The sequence below is a fragment of the Eutrigla gurnardus genome (genome assembly GCF_963514095.1).
Source record: "Eutrigla gurnardus genome assembly, chromosome: 2".
NCBI classification, from domain to species: Eukaryota; Metazoa; Chordata; class Actinopteri; order Perciformes; family Triglidae; genus Eutrigla; species Eutrigla gurnardus.
In genome coordinates this window covers 10,957,071-10,977,209 of record NC_139916.1, presented here as the reverse complement: position 1 = coordinate 10,977,209, position 20,139 = coordinate 10,957,071, and the positions used below count along the sequence as shown (strand labels likewise).

At 42.0% G+C, this 20,139-nt stretch overlaps 2 protein-coding genes across 3 annotated transcripts; one reads left to right on the top strand and one right to left on the bottom strand.

Moving 5' to 3' along the window:
* The first annotated feature begins 423 nt into the window (after window positions 1–423).
* Window positions 424–11,909, top strand: pltp (phospholipid transfer protein). The gene is made up of 15 exons (XM_084037143.1): window positions 424–512; window positions 5,151–5,280; window positions 5,839–5,938; window positions 6,022–6,150; window positions 6,473–6,628; window positions 6,811–6,874; window positions 7,218–7,373; window positions 7,455–7,631; window positions 8,339–8,398; window positions 8,573–8,737; window positions 8,862–8,929; window positions 9,264–9,306; window positions 9,401–9,464; window positions 9,570–9,646; window positions 11,111–11,909. The coding sequence occupies exons 2-15, from the start codon at window positions 5,157–5,159 to the stop codon at window positions 11,201–11,203; spliced, it is 1,476 nt and encodes a 491-aa protein (XP_083893269.1). The 5' UTR covers window positions 424–512; window positions 5,151–5,156; the 3' UTR covers window positions 11,204–11,909.
* A 358-nt stretch (window positions 11,910–12,267) lies between these two features.
* On the bottom strand, window positions 12,268–18,616 carry khk (ketohexokinase). Of its 2 annotated transcripts, none has more exons than XM_084024470.1 (8): window positions 18,436–18,616; window positions 17,604–17,720; window positions 16,625–16,759; window positions 14,787–14,859; window positions 14,459–14,605; window positions 13,968–14,056; window positions 13,713–13,870; window positions 12,268–13,213 (listed from the first exon to the last, which is right to left on the bottom strand). In XM_084024470.1, exons 1-8 carry the CDS (start codon window positions 18,528–18,530, stop codon window positions 13,107–13,109), a joined length of 921 nt encoding a protein of 306 aa, XP_083880596.1. In that variant the 5' UTR covers window positions 18,531–18,616; the 3' UTR covers window positions 12,268–13,106. The 2 variants fall into 2 exon arrangements, with proteins under 2 accessions (XP_083880596.1, XP_083880597.1); XM_084024471.1 differs by lacking the exon at window positions 16,625–16,759 and adding an exon at window positions 16,228–16,362.
* Between the last annotated feature and the right edge of the window lie 1,523 nt (window positions 18,617–20,139).

Here is a 20,139-nt window from a genome sequence, read left to right as displayed (position 1 = left end):
CAGATTAATATTCTGACACCTCAGATTAATGTGATGAAACCTCAGATTAATGTGATGACACCTCAGATTAATATTCTGACACCTCAGAATAATGTGGTGACACCTCAGATTAATGTAGCTACACCTCAGATAAATGGGATGACACCTCAGATTAATGTGATGACATCTCAGATTAATATTCTGACACCTCAGATTCATGTGATGACCCTCAGATTAATATATTGACACCTCAGATTAATGTAAGGACATTTAAGATTAATAGTAGTTATATGAGTTTTCTGAATGAAAACTACACAGACCCTCTCAAATATCGATGGAACAGAAAACACGCCGTCTGTCACCCAAAGAGGAGGAAGGGTGGGGGTGGAGGAGGTGGTGGAGGAGGAGGAGTCAGTCAGTCCCTTGGGAAAAGCTCTCCACAGAGAGGGAGACAGTCAGAGTGAACAGAGACAGAAGAACAGGACACATCAACTACAGAACCGACAGAAGCTCCTCCTTCAATCTGCTAATCTGTGAGTTTCATCATGTTTCAATGTTTCAGACAATCAGAGTTTACCAGGCAGGCAGGCAGACAGACAGACAGACAGACAGACAGACAGACAGGCAGACAGGCAGACAGGCAGTTAGAGCCTCGCATGGACAGGTGATTATTAGAGTATATTGAATTATAATGTCCAGTTTATAGTTAAATAAACTGGTTTGATGTCTACTGTACATTCTGGACTGCCCCCCCCCCACTAACAATGACATCCTGTGTTTATACCAAATGGCTTCAATCCCATCCTGTTTCGAGGTGGATCTCTTACTTTTCGCTCTTCTGCTGCATTCATCAGCTCAGTGTGGAATTTTAACTTTTTTTGGGGGGTTGTTGCAAAAATGTTGTTGCTCATCTGACAGATGCTAACATGATAACGTCGGCAAACGGGCTGAAAGACGACAGAAAGAACAGCATTCACTCAATAGCAGGGCGCATAAAATGAACTATGGTACTTCTGATTTTAATTCTATAATCTAGAGGATTGTTCTTACTTTTGCTATGTACTATTATTTAAATTGTAAGTTTGAACATATGCATGTATGCGTTACATAGCCGTTACAAACGTCTGACTTAAAGGTGCTATTGGCAACACTGATCACATTCAGCAACTAGATGTCTCCCTCCCCTGTTCCACTGCTCCACTGACTGATCACGTAACGTCACATGGTTGCCAGTTCATTAGCTATAGATTTTGGCTACAAAGATCTATAGATTTAGTAGTAGAGTACAATAGATTTAGGTTGCTAAATGTAATGCAGGCTGTACCAGGCGGTTCTCCGGTTATGAAGAGAGAAGCCAATGCTGAAGTGCCTCAAATTGTCATTATCTCTGCTGGCCATCAGGGGGCGACTCCTGCCTGATTGTATAGAAGTCTATGAGAAAATTACCCTACTTCTCGCTTGATTTATTATCTCAGTAAACATTGTAAACATGAGTTCATGGTCTCAATCTCTAGTTTCAAGTCTTCTTCAATCCGGCATGATGTTTATTTAGTAAACTATGGTCCATTTAGAGTCAAACGGACCATAAAGCAGGGTATGCTTTAGGGCGGGGCTACCTTGTGATTGACAGGTCGTTACTATGGCTACCAATTCATTAAACAACCATACAATCGAAGGTATGATGATATGGTGTGATTCAGAGCAGAAAGAGAGAATCCCAATAATGCAGTCGCTGTATCAAATCCAATCACACAACCATACACATCAGAGGATCATTTGAATGCAGGCTATCACACCAAAAGTTAGAGTTTGGGGCCAAAAAATGGTGAGCCTTACGACACTTAAGGTCCCATTCCATTTAGTGTATCACAGCCATTCCAGTGAGCCAGCATGCACAATAGAGAGCCATAATTAAATGTATTAATTCAACCTGGCAAAAGACATGAAAAGGGCTTATTGATCAGGGGAATGATCATCAGATGGTCTGTTGTCATGTCTGCTGTCATGCTGAATCATCTATGAACAGCTTCTTGCAGTGATCACATGACTGTACAGACAACCATCACTGCATTACTGTGACACTGAAGAAAACTTAAAAACATGATGATTCTCAGGTGGATTTATGACGTCAGAGATGATGTCATCCTCTGGACGAGTATGTCACACTAAATAACATCAATATGTGTTTCATATCTCACATTTCACCAAGTTATGAAAAAAAGAAGGAGAGCCCCCCCATGTGGAGGCTCATCAAGTCCTCATTTAAAATGGTATTATCAGTTACAATGTTACTGTTGTATTTATTAGTACTTTAGTGTTATTTATTAGAAATGTAGTGTTGCTTAGCAGTACTAGTGTTGCTTAGCAGTACTTTAGTGTTGTATAGCACATGAAACACGTTGCAGTTGAAAGTATGAACTGCTGGAGAGTTTTGTCTCTCTGACAGACCTGAGATCAGAGGTCAGACTCGACAAACTGAAGCTTCTTAATTAAAGGTTAGCTGTTAGCTGTTAGCAGTTAGCCAGATGTCCAGATGTGGATGCTGCCGGAGCTGGATGGTGATTGGCTGTCGGCACTGAGCTGTAATTAAACACACAGATTACAGAGTGAGTGGGTGTGTGTGGCTCTGTCCATCTATATTTGTGAGGACTTTACACTCTTCAAAGGCTGTTTGAAGCTTAAGACATGATAATTAATGTGTGTGTGTGAGAGAGAGAGAGAGAGAGAGAGAGAGAGAGAGAGAGAGAGAGAGAGAGAGAGAGAGAGAGAGAGAGAGAGAGAGAGAGAGAGAGAGACTCTTTTAGACATGTCATCTGTAAAATATCCATCTTCTTCTTTGTGATGTTCAGACAGACTAAATAATCCTCACAGCTTCATCCAGACATGTATTAAAATGTGATGTGAAGTTTCCTATCTCATGATCACAGATGAAGACATCAGTTTAACTTCTTCCTGTTCTGTAACATCTAACACATTAATGACAGGACAAGCTGTTGTGGGCAACTGATGGCTGCAGGAATACATGACTTCATAGGTTGAAGCAGGATTTAACTTTTACTGCAACGTGGTCTCATCTGGAAAGACACTAAATTGGCCAATTACACACATCCAAGTCTCCATTCCCGTAGGATTACGCTGTAACACGAACGCCATGATTCTGCTGATTACCACACGACGGTCGCAATTACATTTTTTCCAATTTGATCATTTCTCATTTAAAACTCCAAACTCACAGATCTGGAATTTAAAACGGAATCAAATTAAATTTCTGCTGCGTCGTTTTTACATGACAACACTTTACGGCATGATTAGAAAAGCAAACTGGGTGCTTATTTCATCCACTGTGTGTTTGTCCTCTAGTTTTATTTTGTTGAGCCCAAATCCACAAATGACCTTTGAATCTTCTTCCTGTCAGGTGGATGCCATCTTGTTTACTAGAGTGCATGTGTGGAATGTGTGTGTGTACTCAGACCTCTGATTGTTGTGTTTGAAAGCATGTGTCCTAAAATACAATCAATGTGGAAGAAAGTTGTTGTATAGCTGTACTTAAGTGTACAACACTGAAGTACTTCTACACAACATCTTTATTGTTGCATACTCTACTGTTGTGTAGAAGTACCTTAGTGTTGTATAGCAGTACTTCACTGTTGTAAAGCAGTACTTTAGAGTTGTAGAGGAGTATTTTACTGTTGTTAAGTGCTTTCGTGTTGTAGGCCTATAGCAGTACTTTGGTGTACTTTAGTGTCATATAACTGTACTTTAGTGTTGTACTTTAGTGTCGTATAACTGTACTTTAGTGATGTATAGCAGTATTTAGCATCATATAACTGTACTTTAGTGTTATAGCCTACTTTAGTGTCGTATATCTGCAGTTTAGTGTTGTACTTCAGTGTCATATAACTGTACTTTTGTGTTGTATTTTAGTGTTGTATATCTGCACTCTAGTGGTGTACTTTAGTGTCGTATAACTGTACTTTAGTGTTGTACTTTAGTGTTGTATAACTGTACTTTAGTGTTGTACTTTAGTGTTGTATAACTGTACTTTAGTGATGTATAGCAGTATTTAGCGTCATATAACTGTACTTTAACTGTACTTTAGTGTTATACTTTAGTGTTGTATATCTGCACTTTAGTGTTGTACTTCAGTGTCATATAACTGTACTTTTGTGTTGTAATTTAGTGTCATATATCTGCACTCTAGTGTTGTATGGCAGTACTTTAGTGTCATATAACTGTACTTAAGTGTCATATAAATGTACTTTAGGGTCATATAACGTGGTATAGCGGTGTGTATTTGAGTGTCGTATAACTGAAATTTAGTGACATATGATCAATGTGTAAGGAGGCAGTTGAAGTGACAGAGAACGTGAATAAGACAGTTGAAAGGTTCTTCGTGCTTTGAAGAGCAAACTTTTTAAAAGACTTCACTTATAAAATACAATCAGCTCAGCCTCTCTTCGCTTCATCAGTACTTTTTACAGAGAAATAAATGAGTCTCGAGGGTCGGGAGGTTGCTGAGAGAAAAGAGAAAGCAAGGAGGAGGAGAAGGAGAGGAGTGGGAGTGTTGGGAAATGAGAGGTTACTGCAGTTCAACTTGAACTCTGTTTATATGGACAGCACAGTCTCAGAATGTGTCTAGCTGTTCCCTAACGGGAAGAAAGAAATTCCTCATATCTGTCTGTTTATTGCGATCTCTTACCTCAGTTCAACGCTCGGCTTCCTCTTTACACCCAAGGGCAGTCGTCGGTGTGAAGAGTGGATCTCTACATCGGCCTGAGGTTTAACATAATCATGAAAATTAAGAAAACAACCAATTTAATTAACAAGGAAAAGAGTTAACACAACGACAAGACAGAAATCACAAATAGGAAACACTTACTTCTGCGTGGGCTCGCCAACCGTCCAGCTTTTGGACTATATGACGAGTACTTCAGTAACAAGCCTAGGTGAAACCTCGTATTTGTCTGGACCGTGTGTAGCCAATGTGCTTAATTGCAGAGAAGCTAAACTTCTCAACCTCAACGATTATCTTGTTAAAACCCATCTGTCTCTCGACTCAAACCGTCTCTTTAACCTGCAGCGCACATAACCGTCAAACCTGAACTAAACTAAACCCAGGACCTAGAACCAGAACCTCAAATCCAGGATTTTAATCTTCTTCTGTGTTTCAGATTGAGATGCTCTGGCTCAGGATGACTTCCTGTCTCTTGGCCCTCCTCTTCCCTTTCGTATCCTCCATCATGGCCGCCAACCAACCCGCCGGCTGCAAAATCCGCATCACTGACAGAGGACTGGATATGTGTACGTGCATGGATAATTATTACCCAGAAGCAAACTAAGACCTGAACAGAAACCTTCAGTCCTGCTGTGCTTTTAATTACGTTAGCTCTGTTAGCTCACTAGCTATCCTCCTACCGACATGAGAGGAGGGGTTACGTTGTCGTCAGCGCTTCAGCTGGTCGTTAGCTAAGTGAAAGTTGTCTTACCAAGGAGTGCAAATCAAGAGCCTACTTTTTTACCACCACGGGCCAGTTAATAAACAGTCCATAAAATATAGTTTTCAAAAAGTGTGAATCACTGCAACCATGAGAGGAACATGAGAGCACACAGTCATAAATGAGCAAAAAAATGGTTCATGACATCATCCAGAGGTGTTCGGTGAATTTCACCAAAGTGGATTCACTGGTTTACCACAGCTGGATGAACCCAAAATAAACGAATTATCTGTGATTCAATAGCAATAACCAGATCAACAGGATGCTAATATAACTACATAATGTGGAATGTACTTTTGGCGATGTAATAATTGAAGTATGACTCATGGTTCAAATACTAACATTATGTGTTTTGTGTTTTTAGTGAAGTCTGAGACTGAGAAGTTTGTTGAAGAGGAGCTCAGTAACATCACTATGCCGGAGATGCAGGGCAAAGAAGGACGCTTCCAATACACCATTACCAAGTACAAACATTACTTTGTATTTCAAAGTAATACTGAATACTTAGCATGTGTTAATATCTTCCTTTTCTCTCGTCTGTCATCAGTGTGAAGGTAACCGACTTGGATCTGACTCACGTTGACCTGCAGTTCGTCCCCGACGTCGGCTTGTTGTTCGATATTCAAAACTCTTCGATCGCACTGAGTTTCCACCGACGGATCCTCTACTGGTTCTTGTTAGTTGCTCTAAATGTCTCAACACTCACATTCATAGGACTCCTAAGGTGTGTTCACACCAAACGTAGAGCAAGTTTTTCACACGTCACAAATCACACACACTCGCCTCATTGAAATATTTCAATGAGTTGTCATCAACTCAGACAGGACGGCGTTTAGCATGAGTGACGTGAATGAACACATGATCCTCTGGTCAAACTCAAGACGAGGCAAAAATTCACTTTGCGTTTGGTGTGAACTCGGGAGAGCACAAGAGCACGAGAGCATCAAATTAAGGCTCCATCCCGTGTTAAGGTTTTTCACAGCGTGTGTGTTTGTCAGTTACGACACAGGAAACATCAACGCGTCGGCTGACGGAGTGAACATCAACACGGTTGTTAATCTGATCAGAGACGACGAAGGACGACTGAAGATCAATAACATCACCTGTGATGCCAAAATCTCCCTAATGAGGGCAAAGTTCAGCGGAACGCTCGGGTAACACACTGAGATAGAAATCAATAAGGATGAATGATTGTGGTTAATAAGACTGATGCAGTATTAATACGATTTATGATTACTGATTAAAAATCGATTATCAATATGTATAAATCACGATCAATCATTGCTGACCACTGTGATGCCAATCAGGAACTGTCATCACTTCTGTTATCTTTCAGGAAAGTTTACGACTTCCTGGCCAAGTTTCTGACGTCAGGCATGCGCTTCATCCTCAACCAAAAGGTCTGTCTGTCTGTCTGTCTGACCTTTCTCGTGTCACCTGTCTGTCTCTCTCTCCTCCTGTCTTTCTCTCTCTCTCCATCTCTCTCTCTCTGACCTTTGTCCCCTGTCTCCCTCTCTCTGACTTGTCTCTCTCTCCTCCTGACTTTCTCACTCTCTCTCCCCGTCATTCTGTCTTACCTGTCTCTCTCTTCCAGTCTCTCTTTCTGACCTGTCTCTCTCTCTGACCCATCTCTCTCTCTGACTTGTCTCTCTCTCTCTCCATCATTCTCTCTGATCCTTCTCTCTCTCCCCGTCTCCCTCTCTGACCTGTCTCTCTCTCTCTCTCTCTCTCTCTCTCTCTCAGATCTGTCCCTCCCTGAACAATGCTGCTCTGGTTCACGTGAACTCCTTATTGGAGACGATCCCTGTGAGGACGGAGGTCGATTACTATATTGGGATTGATTATTCTCTGATTGATGATCCCATCGTGACGCCTAGGAGCCTCGACATGAACTTCAGGGTCAGACTCTCCCACCGATGCTGCTCTATTGTCTTCTACTGTCTCATTTGATGGGAACATTAACGTAAGTTTTGTCTGTAGGGGATGTTCTTTGAATTGGCGGACCAAAATAACACGTTGGTGAACACAGCTGTCGAGCCGATCATCAAAGACTACGACAGGATGGTTTACTTCGCTCTGTCCGAGTTCTTCTTCGACAGCGGGATGTTTTCTTACTACAAAGCAGGAATCTTCGAGATGCACATCGTTAACGAGAAGGTCACAACCACCACAGACCCCCAAAACACAACCACAGAACCACCACAGTCCCTGGAGACCACTACAGAGTCCACAAAACCACCACAAATCCTGGAAACCTTCAAAACAGACCCCCAACTTATTACACGGACCAAAACCATCACGGACCTCCAAAACAACCACAGACCTGGAAACCACTGCAGAATCCATAAAACCACCACTGTTCCCCAAAACCACCACAGACACCCAAAACCATCAGAGTCCTCAAAACCATCACAAAACCTGGAAACCTCCAAACGGACCCCCAACATGATGACAGACACCAAAACCACCATAGACCCTCAAAACATCCACAGATTTCCAAATTACTATGTACCACCCTAAAACCACCACAGACCCCAAAACCACGGCAGAATCCACAAAACCACCACAGACACTCAAAACCATCACAAAACCATGACAAACGGACCCCAACCTGATTACAGACACCAATGCCACCACAGACCCTCAAAACATCCACATATTTCCAAATGACTATGTACCACCCCCAAACCACCAGACCCCAAAACCTATTAATGATACGCAAACAACCAAAACACCACAGAACCCAGTTTTTCCAAAAACCCCAGTAACCCTGAAACACCAAAACAACCTGACAAGTACTTCTGGGAACTGAACTGATCCAGTCTGATGTTCATTGCTTGTGTTGGTGTCGTCTTGTGCTCCAGATGCCCAAAGACCTGGAGATGCTGCTGAGAACCACCTACTTTGGAGCCATCATGTTGCTGGTGAGCAGGAACACAGTGAAGACACAATAGAAAAGCCGATTTGTGATTTCTTATATTGGCCTTTATAAATTAAAAATTTAAAAATAAATTAAGTTTACAGGTGTTTGTATTATTTTGTCTACCTTGTATTTACTGTCACGCATCAACTTCACGTTCTCCCTGTGTTCTCGGTAGAACCCGGCTTTGTTGGACGCTCCGCTCTCTCTGCGGATCGCGGTCAACTCGCCTCCAAAAACCACCATCAAGACGTCCGGAGCGACGGTCGCCATGAAAGCCAGCGTCAAGGTGATACTGCTGCCTCCCGGTCAGCCTCCGGTCCAGCTCAGCAGCATGACCATGGTATGCACACGCACACAGACACACACACTACAAAACCACAGTTCGGCGATGCGTTCAAAGTCAAAGTCATCCAACAGCTGTTTTATTATTTCTATTATCGTTTAATGTTCCTGTCATCCTGCAGGAGACAAAGTTCAACGCCAAAGTTTCTATAAAGGGAAAACGACTGTCCATTCAGGCTGACCTCCGCAGGTACACACACACACACACACACACACACACACACACACACACACACACACACACACACACACACACACACACACACACACACACACACACACGTAAAAGTCAATTTGTATTCAGAGAGTTGAAGGATCTGGATCAGTCTGGCTCTGCGTCTTCACTCCCGCCATCCATTCCACAAAGTCTTGATTCCCTCTCAGCCTCCTGGATGGACGCTGCCTCCAGAAGTCTTTCATTTACTGGCCCACATGTTCTTTTACCATCTGCTTCAATAAGTGAAGATTATTCCGTTTGTTGCTGATGACATCAGGGTGAGACTGAAACGAGTTTCTTCTTTCAGGTTTAAAATCTTCTCCAATCAATCAGCACTGGAATCTCTGGCAGTAAGTGTGGTTTTATCTTTAAGCTATAACACTGCTGTTAAGACATACCAGTAACCTGTCTGTCTGTCTGTCTGTCTGTCTGTCCGTCCATCAGCTGATTCCTCTGCAGGCTCCTCTGAAGACTATGTTGCAGATTTCTGTGGTTCCTTTAATCAACAGTAAGGATCCGATTAATCAACTGTAAAACATTAGAACACAGATGTTTTACTGATTGTGTGTGTGTGTGTGTGTGTGTGTGTGTGTGTGTGTGTGTGTGTGATCAGACTGGACTAAGAGAGGAGTCCGGATCCCTCTGGCTGATGGGATGGATTTCATCGAGGATGTAGTTGAATACCACAACGTAAGTCTGTTAAAGGAGTCATCACCTGGTTTTATACGTATCCAGCCCCCCTTGGATCGCTTTGGATCAATTCGTAAAACTTATTAGAAAAAAAAAAAAAAAATTTAATCAAACATTGAGCTTGTTCTGACCCTTTTTCGTACCGCGATTTTATCACGCGAGATTACGCGCGAGGTTTTGACTGGCCCGGATGTGCATTGTATAATATGTAATGAGGCGCGCGTTGATTCGCCGCAGGAAGGACAGAGCCGGGGGGGCTTGCCTGCATGCAGACTCCAAAACATAAAGGCTGGATTATGCTTCCGCGTCGACACAACGCAAGGGAGCTTGCGGACCCCTTACGTCCTTGCGGACCCCCCTTACGTCAACGCAAGGGCCTGACGTGTGCCTCCCAAAAATCCTCGACGCGCGTCGAGGCGACGCAACGCCAACGCAGCGGCTTTGGCTGTGATTGGTCCGCTAACTACATCCGCTGGAGACCGCTATCCGGTTTCCACTCATAAACACCGCCATTTAAACTTTTAAAAGGCTACTTTTATTGTTTTCACCTCGTTTTATTGTTTGCACCTTCTTGCTTTTGCACAAAGAAATAAAACACCAAGTTCTGAAAAATTGTGGACGTTTAAAGCCGGAAAGTAAACAAATACGCTATAACGAGGCTACGACGATATACGCCAAGAGTCTCAGTCGGTCGGTCAGTCTTTACAAAAACCATAGCGCCCTTTACCGGTGTGGCTTTGAATTGCATTTCGACACGTAAACCCAACGCAGAACCATCACTGTCTCCAAGCAACTGCGTGGCCGTTGCGTTGCCGTTGCGTTATCACTACGCGGAAGCATAATCAAGCCTTAATGGCGGCGCTTCGGCGATTTCAGGTAGCGGACGGGGCGGGGTTGGGTGGTGAAAGAGGGGTGGGCTTATGCAAGTAGCCGCCACGGTGACGTCACCGAAGGCGCAGAATCAAAATCTCGTGCTTTAGGAATGCACACCCTTGTGTGCTATTCCTGTTCGGAAAAAGAGCAGAAGCGAAAAAACGGCGCCACTTTCAAACTCCAGCCTTTCAGGCAAGTTTCAACTGAGGTCAAACACAGATATGCATGTTTTAACAAGAGAAATTGCAATTTCCAGGTGATGACTCCTTTAACAAACATGAACCTGTATCAAAAGTCTGTATAACAGATATGTATTTATTGAGATATAGTTAGCTGTGTCTGTTTAGCCAATCAGCTATCATGGTGCTAACGCTAAGTCAGCAGCTACTTGGCTCTCAGGCTAACAAGCTCAGCTGGTGATTGGCTGAGAGCGACCTCGATACCACAGCTGACGTCACCAGCTGCAAAAAAAAAAAAAAAAAAGGCTCTGTACAACGCTGTATTCTGATTGGTCATTAGTCCACTGGATGCTGTGTATCATCATTCAGTGCTGCCCCCTGGTGGTGACAACAGTTGTGTTCATCTCTCCAGGGTTTCATCGTGATCGGAGCGAATCTTCACTTCAGCAAAGGACTGAGAGAAATGATCGCAGGGAGCAATCAGACAGAAGCCAACACCGTCTAAACATATACATGTAGAATATATATGTATTTATATAAATATATGTATATTTATATGTACAACGCACACAATGTCAATATAGAAAACTTTGTATAACAGTGTTGTATATTTATAGTGTTGTATACGAGACAGTGTATACTGATACTGTGTGAAAAAAATATATACACGCAGTATAATGTATATACACAGGACTATACTACATTAGCTGTTTTTAACATCCATGTTTACTTGGTAACAGTCTTCTTCTGCATCTGTGTGACTTCAAATCACGTGTAGCTCAGTGGCTCAGTGTGAAACCAGCAGTGGTGGAAGAAGTATTCACATCCTAGAATGAACTAAAAGTACTAATACCACACTGTACAAATACTCAATTAAAAGTCCTGTATTCAAAAATAGTAAAAAAGTACTACCAGCAATGTTAAATATTGACTGTGCAGTAAAATGTTCCTCGTCAGTGTTTTACTGTTATATATGTTGTGATTTGTTTATATCATTACTGCTGCATTAATGTGTGTTGCTCATGTTAACTCCTTTCTATATTACTGTTGGGTACTTAAACTACTAAAGTACACTCAAGTATCGGGACAGAAATCCTCACAAGAAAATGCTGAAATTTGTCATTGCATTTCATGCAGTTCTACACAATATACTGATTCTGAAGCACTTTCTGGAACACGATTAAATTTGAGAAATGTTCTGATTGTGGTTCTGTGAGGTCACATGACAGTTCACAGCTGAAACGCTGACCTGGTCACTTCTCTATCCTCACTCTGCCTAGCCTCTCGCTCTCTCTATCTCTCTCCTCGCCTTTTCAGAACTGGAGGTTGCCTCCTGGTCCAAACCAGCCCAATAAAGGCAAAGTCTCGGCCTATGGGGCGGTGTGCTACCACAGACAGAGAGAGTGGTTCACAGTTTAATGAGAACTGGATTTCTGTCTGCTGCATCACTGCAGAGTCACATGACACTGGGTGACAACAGGCAAACGGTGACTAGAACGACAAAAACTTTATCAACATGAACACGGATTCTGTCGCTGAATGATGAATGAATGGATGAAAAGTGTCACATTTTCAAATCAATAATGTCATTTATTAATCAGTGTGACCGATTTGAATCCAATCAGGAAAAAAAAAATACATCAACAAACTCATTTTTAAGTTAATAAGTTACCTCATATAAACTCACCGCATCACACAGTCAATTAACACTCACACATCCCTTTGTTAGCAGCTTGTTAACAGTTAGGTTTGTTTAATATTGGCTACAGAGAATCAGTTATTATCATTAATTACTGTATTCGGTGGCGCCTTCGCAAAGACGACCGGGTCCAAAGCAACAAAAAATGTAATAAGTAGGTAGAGTTTGTTCATTTTTGATGTAGCTCAGTGGAATGTTTTCTATCATGTTCCCGCTTCACCTCCTCTGTTAACAGTTTCTACAGTAAACATTACGCTAACTGGAGAAAAGCTACCGCTAGCTATTTTGTTGAGTTGAAGCTTACTGCTCTCTGGTAAGCAGTGATGGGGCTTTTATTGCGAAAAGGTAAGAAAGGAAGGAGTGTAGTTGTAATCTGCCGCCAGTCTATAAAGAGTTTTACCGTTTTGTTCAGACGACGGAGCCTGCCTGTTAATATTTTATAACTTTCATAAGTATACTGGCGTAAGTGAAGCCCACTTCTCTTCCTTTGGAATGACTGCGAATCTTAAAGCTGATGGTGTAATTATTCCACAGCAGTCACATTTTGCAATCAACAATTACTTCATAAGAACAAATTAAAGCAAAAGACCTGCCTATCGCTGCTTTAATTACTATTTAACAAAGAGTTAATCATTAGTTGTAAACATGCAGCTCAGCACTTTTTTATTTTTCATGAAGCTTTACTTTTCAAACTGATAATTAAATAGAATTAAGTCACTGTTTTAAACTCTGCGGCGATGCCATCGTAACCGTGGAAACCACACTTCCTGCCGGCGACTCTGCAGCCGAAGGTCACAGCATCCTGCAAAGATCCACCTACGGTTGGAAAATGGATTTATTTATTTAAGTACAAAAATGCAGACGGACACAAATCGGACCTGACTTCAGTATGGTCACTTTGACCTGGAGTTTCACTGTTGGACAGTGTGTAATGTTTCACTGTTGGACAGTGTGTAATGTCTCACCGTTGGACAGTATGTAATGTCTCATCGTTGGACGGTGTGTAATGTTTCAGTGTTGGACGGTGTGTAATGTCTCAGTGTTGGACGGTGTGTAATGTCTCAGTGTTGGACAGTGTGTAATGTCTCAGTGTTGGACGGTGTGTAATGTCTCAGTGTTGGACAGTGTGTAATGTCTCAGTGTTGGACGGTGTGTGATGTTTCACTGTTGGACGGTGTGTAATGTCTCACTGTTGGACAGTGTGTAATGTCTCAGTATTGGACGGTGTATAATGTCTCACCGTTGGACAGTGTGTAATGTCTCAGTATTGGACAGTGTGTAATGTCTCAGTGTTGGACGGTGTGTAATGTCTCACCGTTGGACAGTGTGTAGATGACAGCAGAGTTGAAAGTGTCTCCAGCTCCGAGAGTATCGACGAGAGTTTCAGGAGGAAAGGCGTCTGAATGAACGACCAAACCGTCAGGACCCAAAGCATCCGCCCCTTTTTCTGCCCAGGCACATATCAGGACAGCCCTGAGAGAGAGACAGGCCAGAGAGAGACGGGTCAGAGAGTCAGAGACAGACTTCTTACTCCACCTGTTCTAACTGCTGACCTTTGACCTCCACTCACCCCTGTTTGACCCGACTGTAGAGTCCTCTAAGAGCAGCTTCAGCTGATAGGAAGCCGAAGTGACGAGCCACGTCTTTACTGACAAACACCTGAAGAGATGATGACGACAACAACGGGAGGATTCACTTACTGAGTTTTATGTCAGTCTCTACTTTCTCTGCAGAGCATTTAGTTTGATATCTTGATCTCCAAAAGTTGATTGTTTCTGCTGCTGCCATAACCGCTGATTGACAAATCAGGTTGTAAGTTATTGTTGCCATCAGAACAATTAATCAAATTAATTAAGGATGTTGACACACTCTTTAAGTGAGTTATTGATGAGTCGGTATCATTTAGGCCATGATGTTTGGAGGGAAGTGTGTTGATCGATGTCTTCATCTTTGACGATGATGATTGACTTTTCATCTTTAAATGCTTTAAAAGTGTAAATCTAGTTGCTGAACTTTTAAAAAATAAATTATTTTCAAGACTTTCGTCTGTTAGACTCGCACCACGTCACCGTGAGGAAACAGCTGATACAGCGGCTCCCTGGTCTTCTCTATCTCCACGGAGACGGTGATTCTCTGCTGCTGTGGCAACGTGTTATTATACGTGGCGACCCGCTCGATCATCTTCACCTGCTCCTCAGCATTTCGGCCCTGCAGGAGGAAAAAAATCCCAAACAAACAGACAATACGTGTAAACTGTAATATTCCGAGTCTTAAAAGTTTGGTTTAGTCAGGTTTATTCAGATTAGTCTGGTTAAGAGAGCTTTAGTCAAATTAGTCTGGTCTAGTCAGGGTGAGTCAGGTGCTGTTTCAGACTTGGACCGCCGCTCACCTCCCAGTGGATCCACTTGAACTGACTGAGGTCGACTTCGGAGAAATCCTTCGCTGTGACATCAGGAAGGTTCCTGACGCAGAGAAGGTCAGAGTTCAATAATCGTTAAACATTTACATTTAAATACATCTAAACTTCCTGTTTGACCTACTCAGGTTGGTGCTGAAGGACATTCTTCTGTACACAAACACTTCAACAATCAGTGAAATAGTTTCAGGAATTAAAACTTTTTTTCAGGATTTCAAATTAAACATTGATTCATGTGTCTGTGAGGACTTTACGGAGGTTTTATTTGACAAGAATACATTTACTTTGTTACGTGACAGACATGTGACAGTCATGTCATGTGACACAGATGTGTCAGTTATGAGCCATGAGGCTGATTAGCGACCGTTCCTGATTCCGGATCTGCAAACGTTGGTATGAATCTGTTTGATCATGAATTCAAACTGTAGATTTAAAAATGAGTCATCTCCCTAAAGTCCAACAATCACCATGAAACTCAATAAAGTGTTATTTAATTTACATTCAAACATTCCGACTTTAAGTGTGAAGAGTTCACTTCCAAAGTCATCAACGCAGAAAACTAACTTTCATTATCAACCAAAGATATTTGGTTGATAATGGGAATTTTGGAGAAAATATTTTGTCTGTTAGTTTGTATTTTGTAGTTATCTGCACACCTTTCCAGGTATGTTTATTGAAATCCATCTGATCACTTTGGAAGGAGACTCCTCACAGGCGGCAGATTGAAACCGGTTTGATTACTGAACATATTTCAGTGTGAATGTGGTCGTTTTAAACATCAGAGATATTAAATCAATCAGCGGCGATGAATTAAACTCCCATTAAAACCACTGCAGAGACTCAAACTGACGATGGAGCCCAGTGGACAAACTGAACGCAGCGCTGTTCGCAGGTCCAGGACTGTTAGCCTAGCTTAGCATAGAGAAAATATGGATTCAACAATATTTACACACCACGTCGATTACTGTCATTTATGTTGTAACTGTTTCTCAGTAGTTTGCTTAGCTAAGCTAACCACGTCCTGATGCTAGCTCTGCACTGAACACACAGTGAGGAGACCGACACACATCTAAAAGTACAGTGAACTGTTATGTTATGGACAACAGATGCATTTTTAGCTGTTCTTTCATTGAAACCCATCGCCTCTTTGCCTCGTCATGAAGCACTTATCAAAATATCTGTTTATTTGTAACGCCTCGCTCTGCAGTGGGAAATTAGACCAGGATCAGGATCCGGTGTTCATGCTTCCTTGAGGCGGGTCAAACAGCGTTCACAAAACACCTCAGTACTTTTTTTTATCTGCCTGCAGTAAAGTTGGAGCTGACTCCAGACAAGTGGAGCTGACTCCAGACAGGTGAGAAAGAGGTATTTAGTGAATGCTGCGTCCCGCCGGCCGGTCGTCAGGTTGTCTTACGTGTCGTAGAGAACGACGGTTCGAGATCCGCTGGACGGACAAACAACACAACACGCAGACGGAGTTTGACCTTTGACCTGCCAAACCACCGCCGAGACATCGATCGCACGCCGCAAGAAGTCGGCCATGATGAAACTGACAGAGAGAGAGAAAAGGAACGGCTTCACATCAACTCGGTCCTCTAAAATAAACCCACTGAGAGAGAGGAACAGTATCCTCACTGGTGGAACAGGACGGACGCAGAGCTGCTCTGTGACGACGACGATGTTCCTGAAATAGATGGCGTTAGTTCCACACACACACACACACACACACACACACACACACACACACACACACACACACACACACACACACACACACACACACACACACACACACACACACACACACACACCTGTTCATGTGCAGGATGGTACGGCTTCCTGTCGTGATGTTGCTGACGACCACAGAGGCTGGAAGGGCACACTGAGCGTGCTCAGACACCAGAGACACATCGATTTGGAACTTCTGAAAATCCTCCAAAATAAAACTACAAACAGTAAAGTGTTTCACGTTTCCTCTGTCCTCCAAGATAAAACTAGACAGGAAACTGTTTAATGTTCTCTCTGTCCTCCAAATTAATACTATGGACAGGAAACTGTTAAACATCTCCATCTCAACCTGACCTTTACAAGAAAGGAGCATATGGAGAAGATAAAACAAAGACAGAGAAAGAGAAAACAAGGAAATGACAGGAGAAAAAAAGGGATGACAAACAAGGAGAGAGAGAGAGAGAGAGAGAGAGAGAGAGAGAGAGAGAGAGAGAGAGAGAGAGAGAGAGATAGGAGATGAGGAATCCAGAAAGGATGGAAAGGAGACAATGAAGCAAAAGAGAGTGAAAGAGGAGACGAGGAAACAAGGAGAGAGAGGAAATGAGGAAATGTGGGGAGAAAAGGAGACTAGGAAACTGGAACTGGAAGTTCTGAAGACTTTAAAACTTAAAGGGATATTCAGCCGTTTCCATGGATACGACCAATGATAAAATTGATCCTGTAATATATATATATATGTATATATATACAATTGTAAAAGACAGTAAATGTATGTATACAATGAGCTGCAATATTTCTGTGTATAAACATAAATATAAATCAAGATGATACATATGTGGAAAATATGTATAAAATTAGCAGCATGAATGTTATATACTAACAAGAATCTGAGATGTTGTTTCACTGTGAACAATTTAGTTCCTCTTTAAATTATGAATTTAAAAATTATAAAACAACAGTGTTAATAAAGTAATAAAATTAAAATGTACACGACACCCTCAGTCATTATTGATGAACTTGTTGATAACTCATGTATTGATGGACATATTAATCAGTACTCACTCAGCCACGGGTCCAGCTGACAGCGAGCCCATGAAGGCGCTGGACGCTCCGAGCAGCGACAGCACCGTGCAGGAGTTTGAAGCGTTTCCTCCGCGCTGCCAGCGCTGCGACAAACACCTGCAGTCACAGAGATTGATGACATCACTGCATCAACTGTCAATATCACTGAAGAAGTGAAAACATTGTTTGTGTGGAGCGATGAAAATATGTTTAAGACAGGTTTCATTTCCTCCTTCCTACAGTTAATATCGAGGATCAATATCAAAGATGATTAATCTGCAGAAGTGCATGCTGGGATGACATTTACTAATGTGACCACATGTATGATCAGTGTCAATAATTAATTGAATTAATATTTAACCCTTATGTAAATTATTCTGAAAAGTACCGTTCTGCATAATGAGTACTTTTACTTTAGGTTCTTTAAAAATATTTTGATGCCAACACTTTTGTGTGTGTATATATATATATAATAACCAAAGGGTTCTTCTCAGAATAAGCGCACGGACATTTGATTGGTTGGTAGTCAGTGCTTGTGTACCTGTTGATGATATGTTATTTTAAACATAGCTGTGCACCATAAGCGACCATGCTAATGTACTCCAGGGAGAAGTGAACCCCCGTCGTAACCTGAAAAAAAGTTCTGCTTCGCGGTATTGCTGTCCTGTGGTAGCATTAACCTGTGGACTGCTAACCTGCTGCCGTTGTTGAGCTAGCCTGTTAGCTATGCTCCCGTCACTGTTAGAATTAGCCTGTGCTAACCCGCTGACGGTGTTAGCGTTAGCCTGTTAACTGGCCTTCCGTCACTGTTAGCATTAGCCTGTGTGCTAACCTGCTGTCGGTGTCTTCTTCTGGGTACTTGTCAACCACATTGATGATGTCGAGACACACCAGACCCACACACAGAATCTTCTTCTGCTCTTCCATGTTGATCCTCACAAACTGTGTTCAGTCTGGACTTTGATACACAAACGTCTCATTCTCTGGTCATTTGACAACAATAAGGCACACCACTTCCTGTCAGCGAGGACAAAAAAATAAGAGCTTTTGCACACAGTAACTGCACATTTCCGGTCCGGTTTTGGTCAGCGTGTACTACTTGCTGTCATCGCATTTCTGAAACTCCACAGACATAAATGTGCCAGTTAAGCCATATGGCTATTTCAACTGTAGTCCCTTGGCAGGTGTAAAGGACACATGAAATACATTATAACAGGAACAGTAATAAATAGGCCTACATCAAATCACACAATTCATAAAAAAACACACAAAATTCTTCAAACAGACTTGTGGAACATTTTCTAATAGAGTCAGATCTCCCCATTCGTCAAAGAGATTTCCTGATAGCTGACATTGAACAACTCCTTGAGTAATAAAGTCATGTTTCAGACATCCCATTCATGAGCATCTACAGTTGCACAATCATTCCTTAGGACAAATGGATGGGAGTTGAACTCATGATGTTTAGATAAAGAAACCTAAGCATTACCACTTGGCCACCATTTCTTACTGCATTTGTTTGAGGATTTTGGATGATGTCTGACTTCCTTTAAAGTAGCCTATAATTTGGCCAACTAACTGAAGGTTACTTAGAAAGAAATACAGTGAAGCAGGTGTTCTTATTTACAGTTTGTACTTCAGTAAGAGCACTTGAGTAAATGGCTCATCTTGGTCAACTTGGAATGAGAGTCTAGGTTTCGCCCACGCTTTCCTTTGGATGAAAACAAGTGGTAAAAACCACATGACGTTGTTAGCTAACGTTTACCAGTAGGACCTTTTCTCTTCTTCCCTCTTTATTTATGTGTTGCTTAATGGGTCTTGCCAAGGAATGCAGTGGGATTCGTAATCACGTCATCCAAAGCAATCAAATATGACAGCGAACCAATCAACCTTGGTATTGAGAGCAGAATGGAACAGAAGGTCCTCATTTGACCATTAATTTGAGGTTGCAAGTTATAGTCCAGATTCCAGCATATTCCAGGCATGGATGGGGGTTGAAGCCAGGAACTTTGGTTTACAAGACCAATGCCTTGCCACCACACCTTCATAAACACTGTGAACGTTTATTTAAAGCTGCCAGACAAAAATTTCAGTGCACTAGTTTTTCCTCTCAATGTAGTGGAGCAGAGGTGTAGCATCAAATAGAAATACCCATGTGGAGTACAAGTATCTAAATTTTGTACTTAGAGTAGTTGCCCTTTGATACAAAAGTAGATATTTCTAGAATCTTGTTAGTTTACTTGGAGCAGTAAATACCAAAGTTGCCTACCAGAGGAGAGAAGCTCAATGCCTGTTTAATGATGTCAGGCAGGTATGGATGGGGGTCAAACCCATGATCTTTGGTTTACAAGACCAACGCCTTACCACTTGGCCACCACACATCATCAACAGGATTGACTAGTATGTAAAGCCATTGTCTTGCAGGTAAGGTACATGATTTCTCCCAGAATGTAGTGTTGTAGAAATACCCATGTAAAGTAGCTAATGTACTGCATAGGGTTTCTTGGGCTTTGATACACTAAAGCAATTGGAAGAG

Coding starts and splice junctions, on each gene's coding strand:
- pltp (XM_084037143.1), top strand. CDS start 5,157: ATGCTCTGGCTCAGGATGACTTCCTGTCTCTTGGCCCTCCTCTTCCCT. Junction 8,738..8,861: donor AGCTCAGCAGCATGACCATG/GTATGCACACGC, acceptor GTCATCCTGCAG/GAGACAAAGTTCAACGCCAA. Junction 8,930..9,263: donor ATTCAGGCTGACCTCCGCAG/GTACACACACAC, acceptor TTCTTCTTTCAG/GTTTAAAATCTTCTCCAATC.
- khk (XM_084024470.1), bottom strand. CDS start 18,530: ATGGAAGAGCAGAAGAAGATTCTGTGTGTGGGTCTGGTGTGTCTCGAC. Junction 14,606..14,786: donor TCAAGTGGATCCACTGGGAG/GTGAGCGGCGGT, acceptor TTCCTCCTGCAG/GGCCGAAATGCTGAGGAGCA. Junction 13,214..13,712: donor CATCTACACACTGTCCAACG/GTGAGACATTAC, acceptor TTCCAACCGTAG/GTGGATCTTTGCAGGATGCT.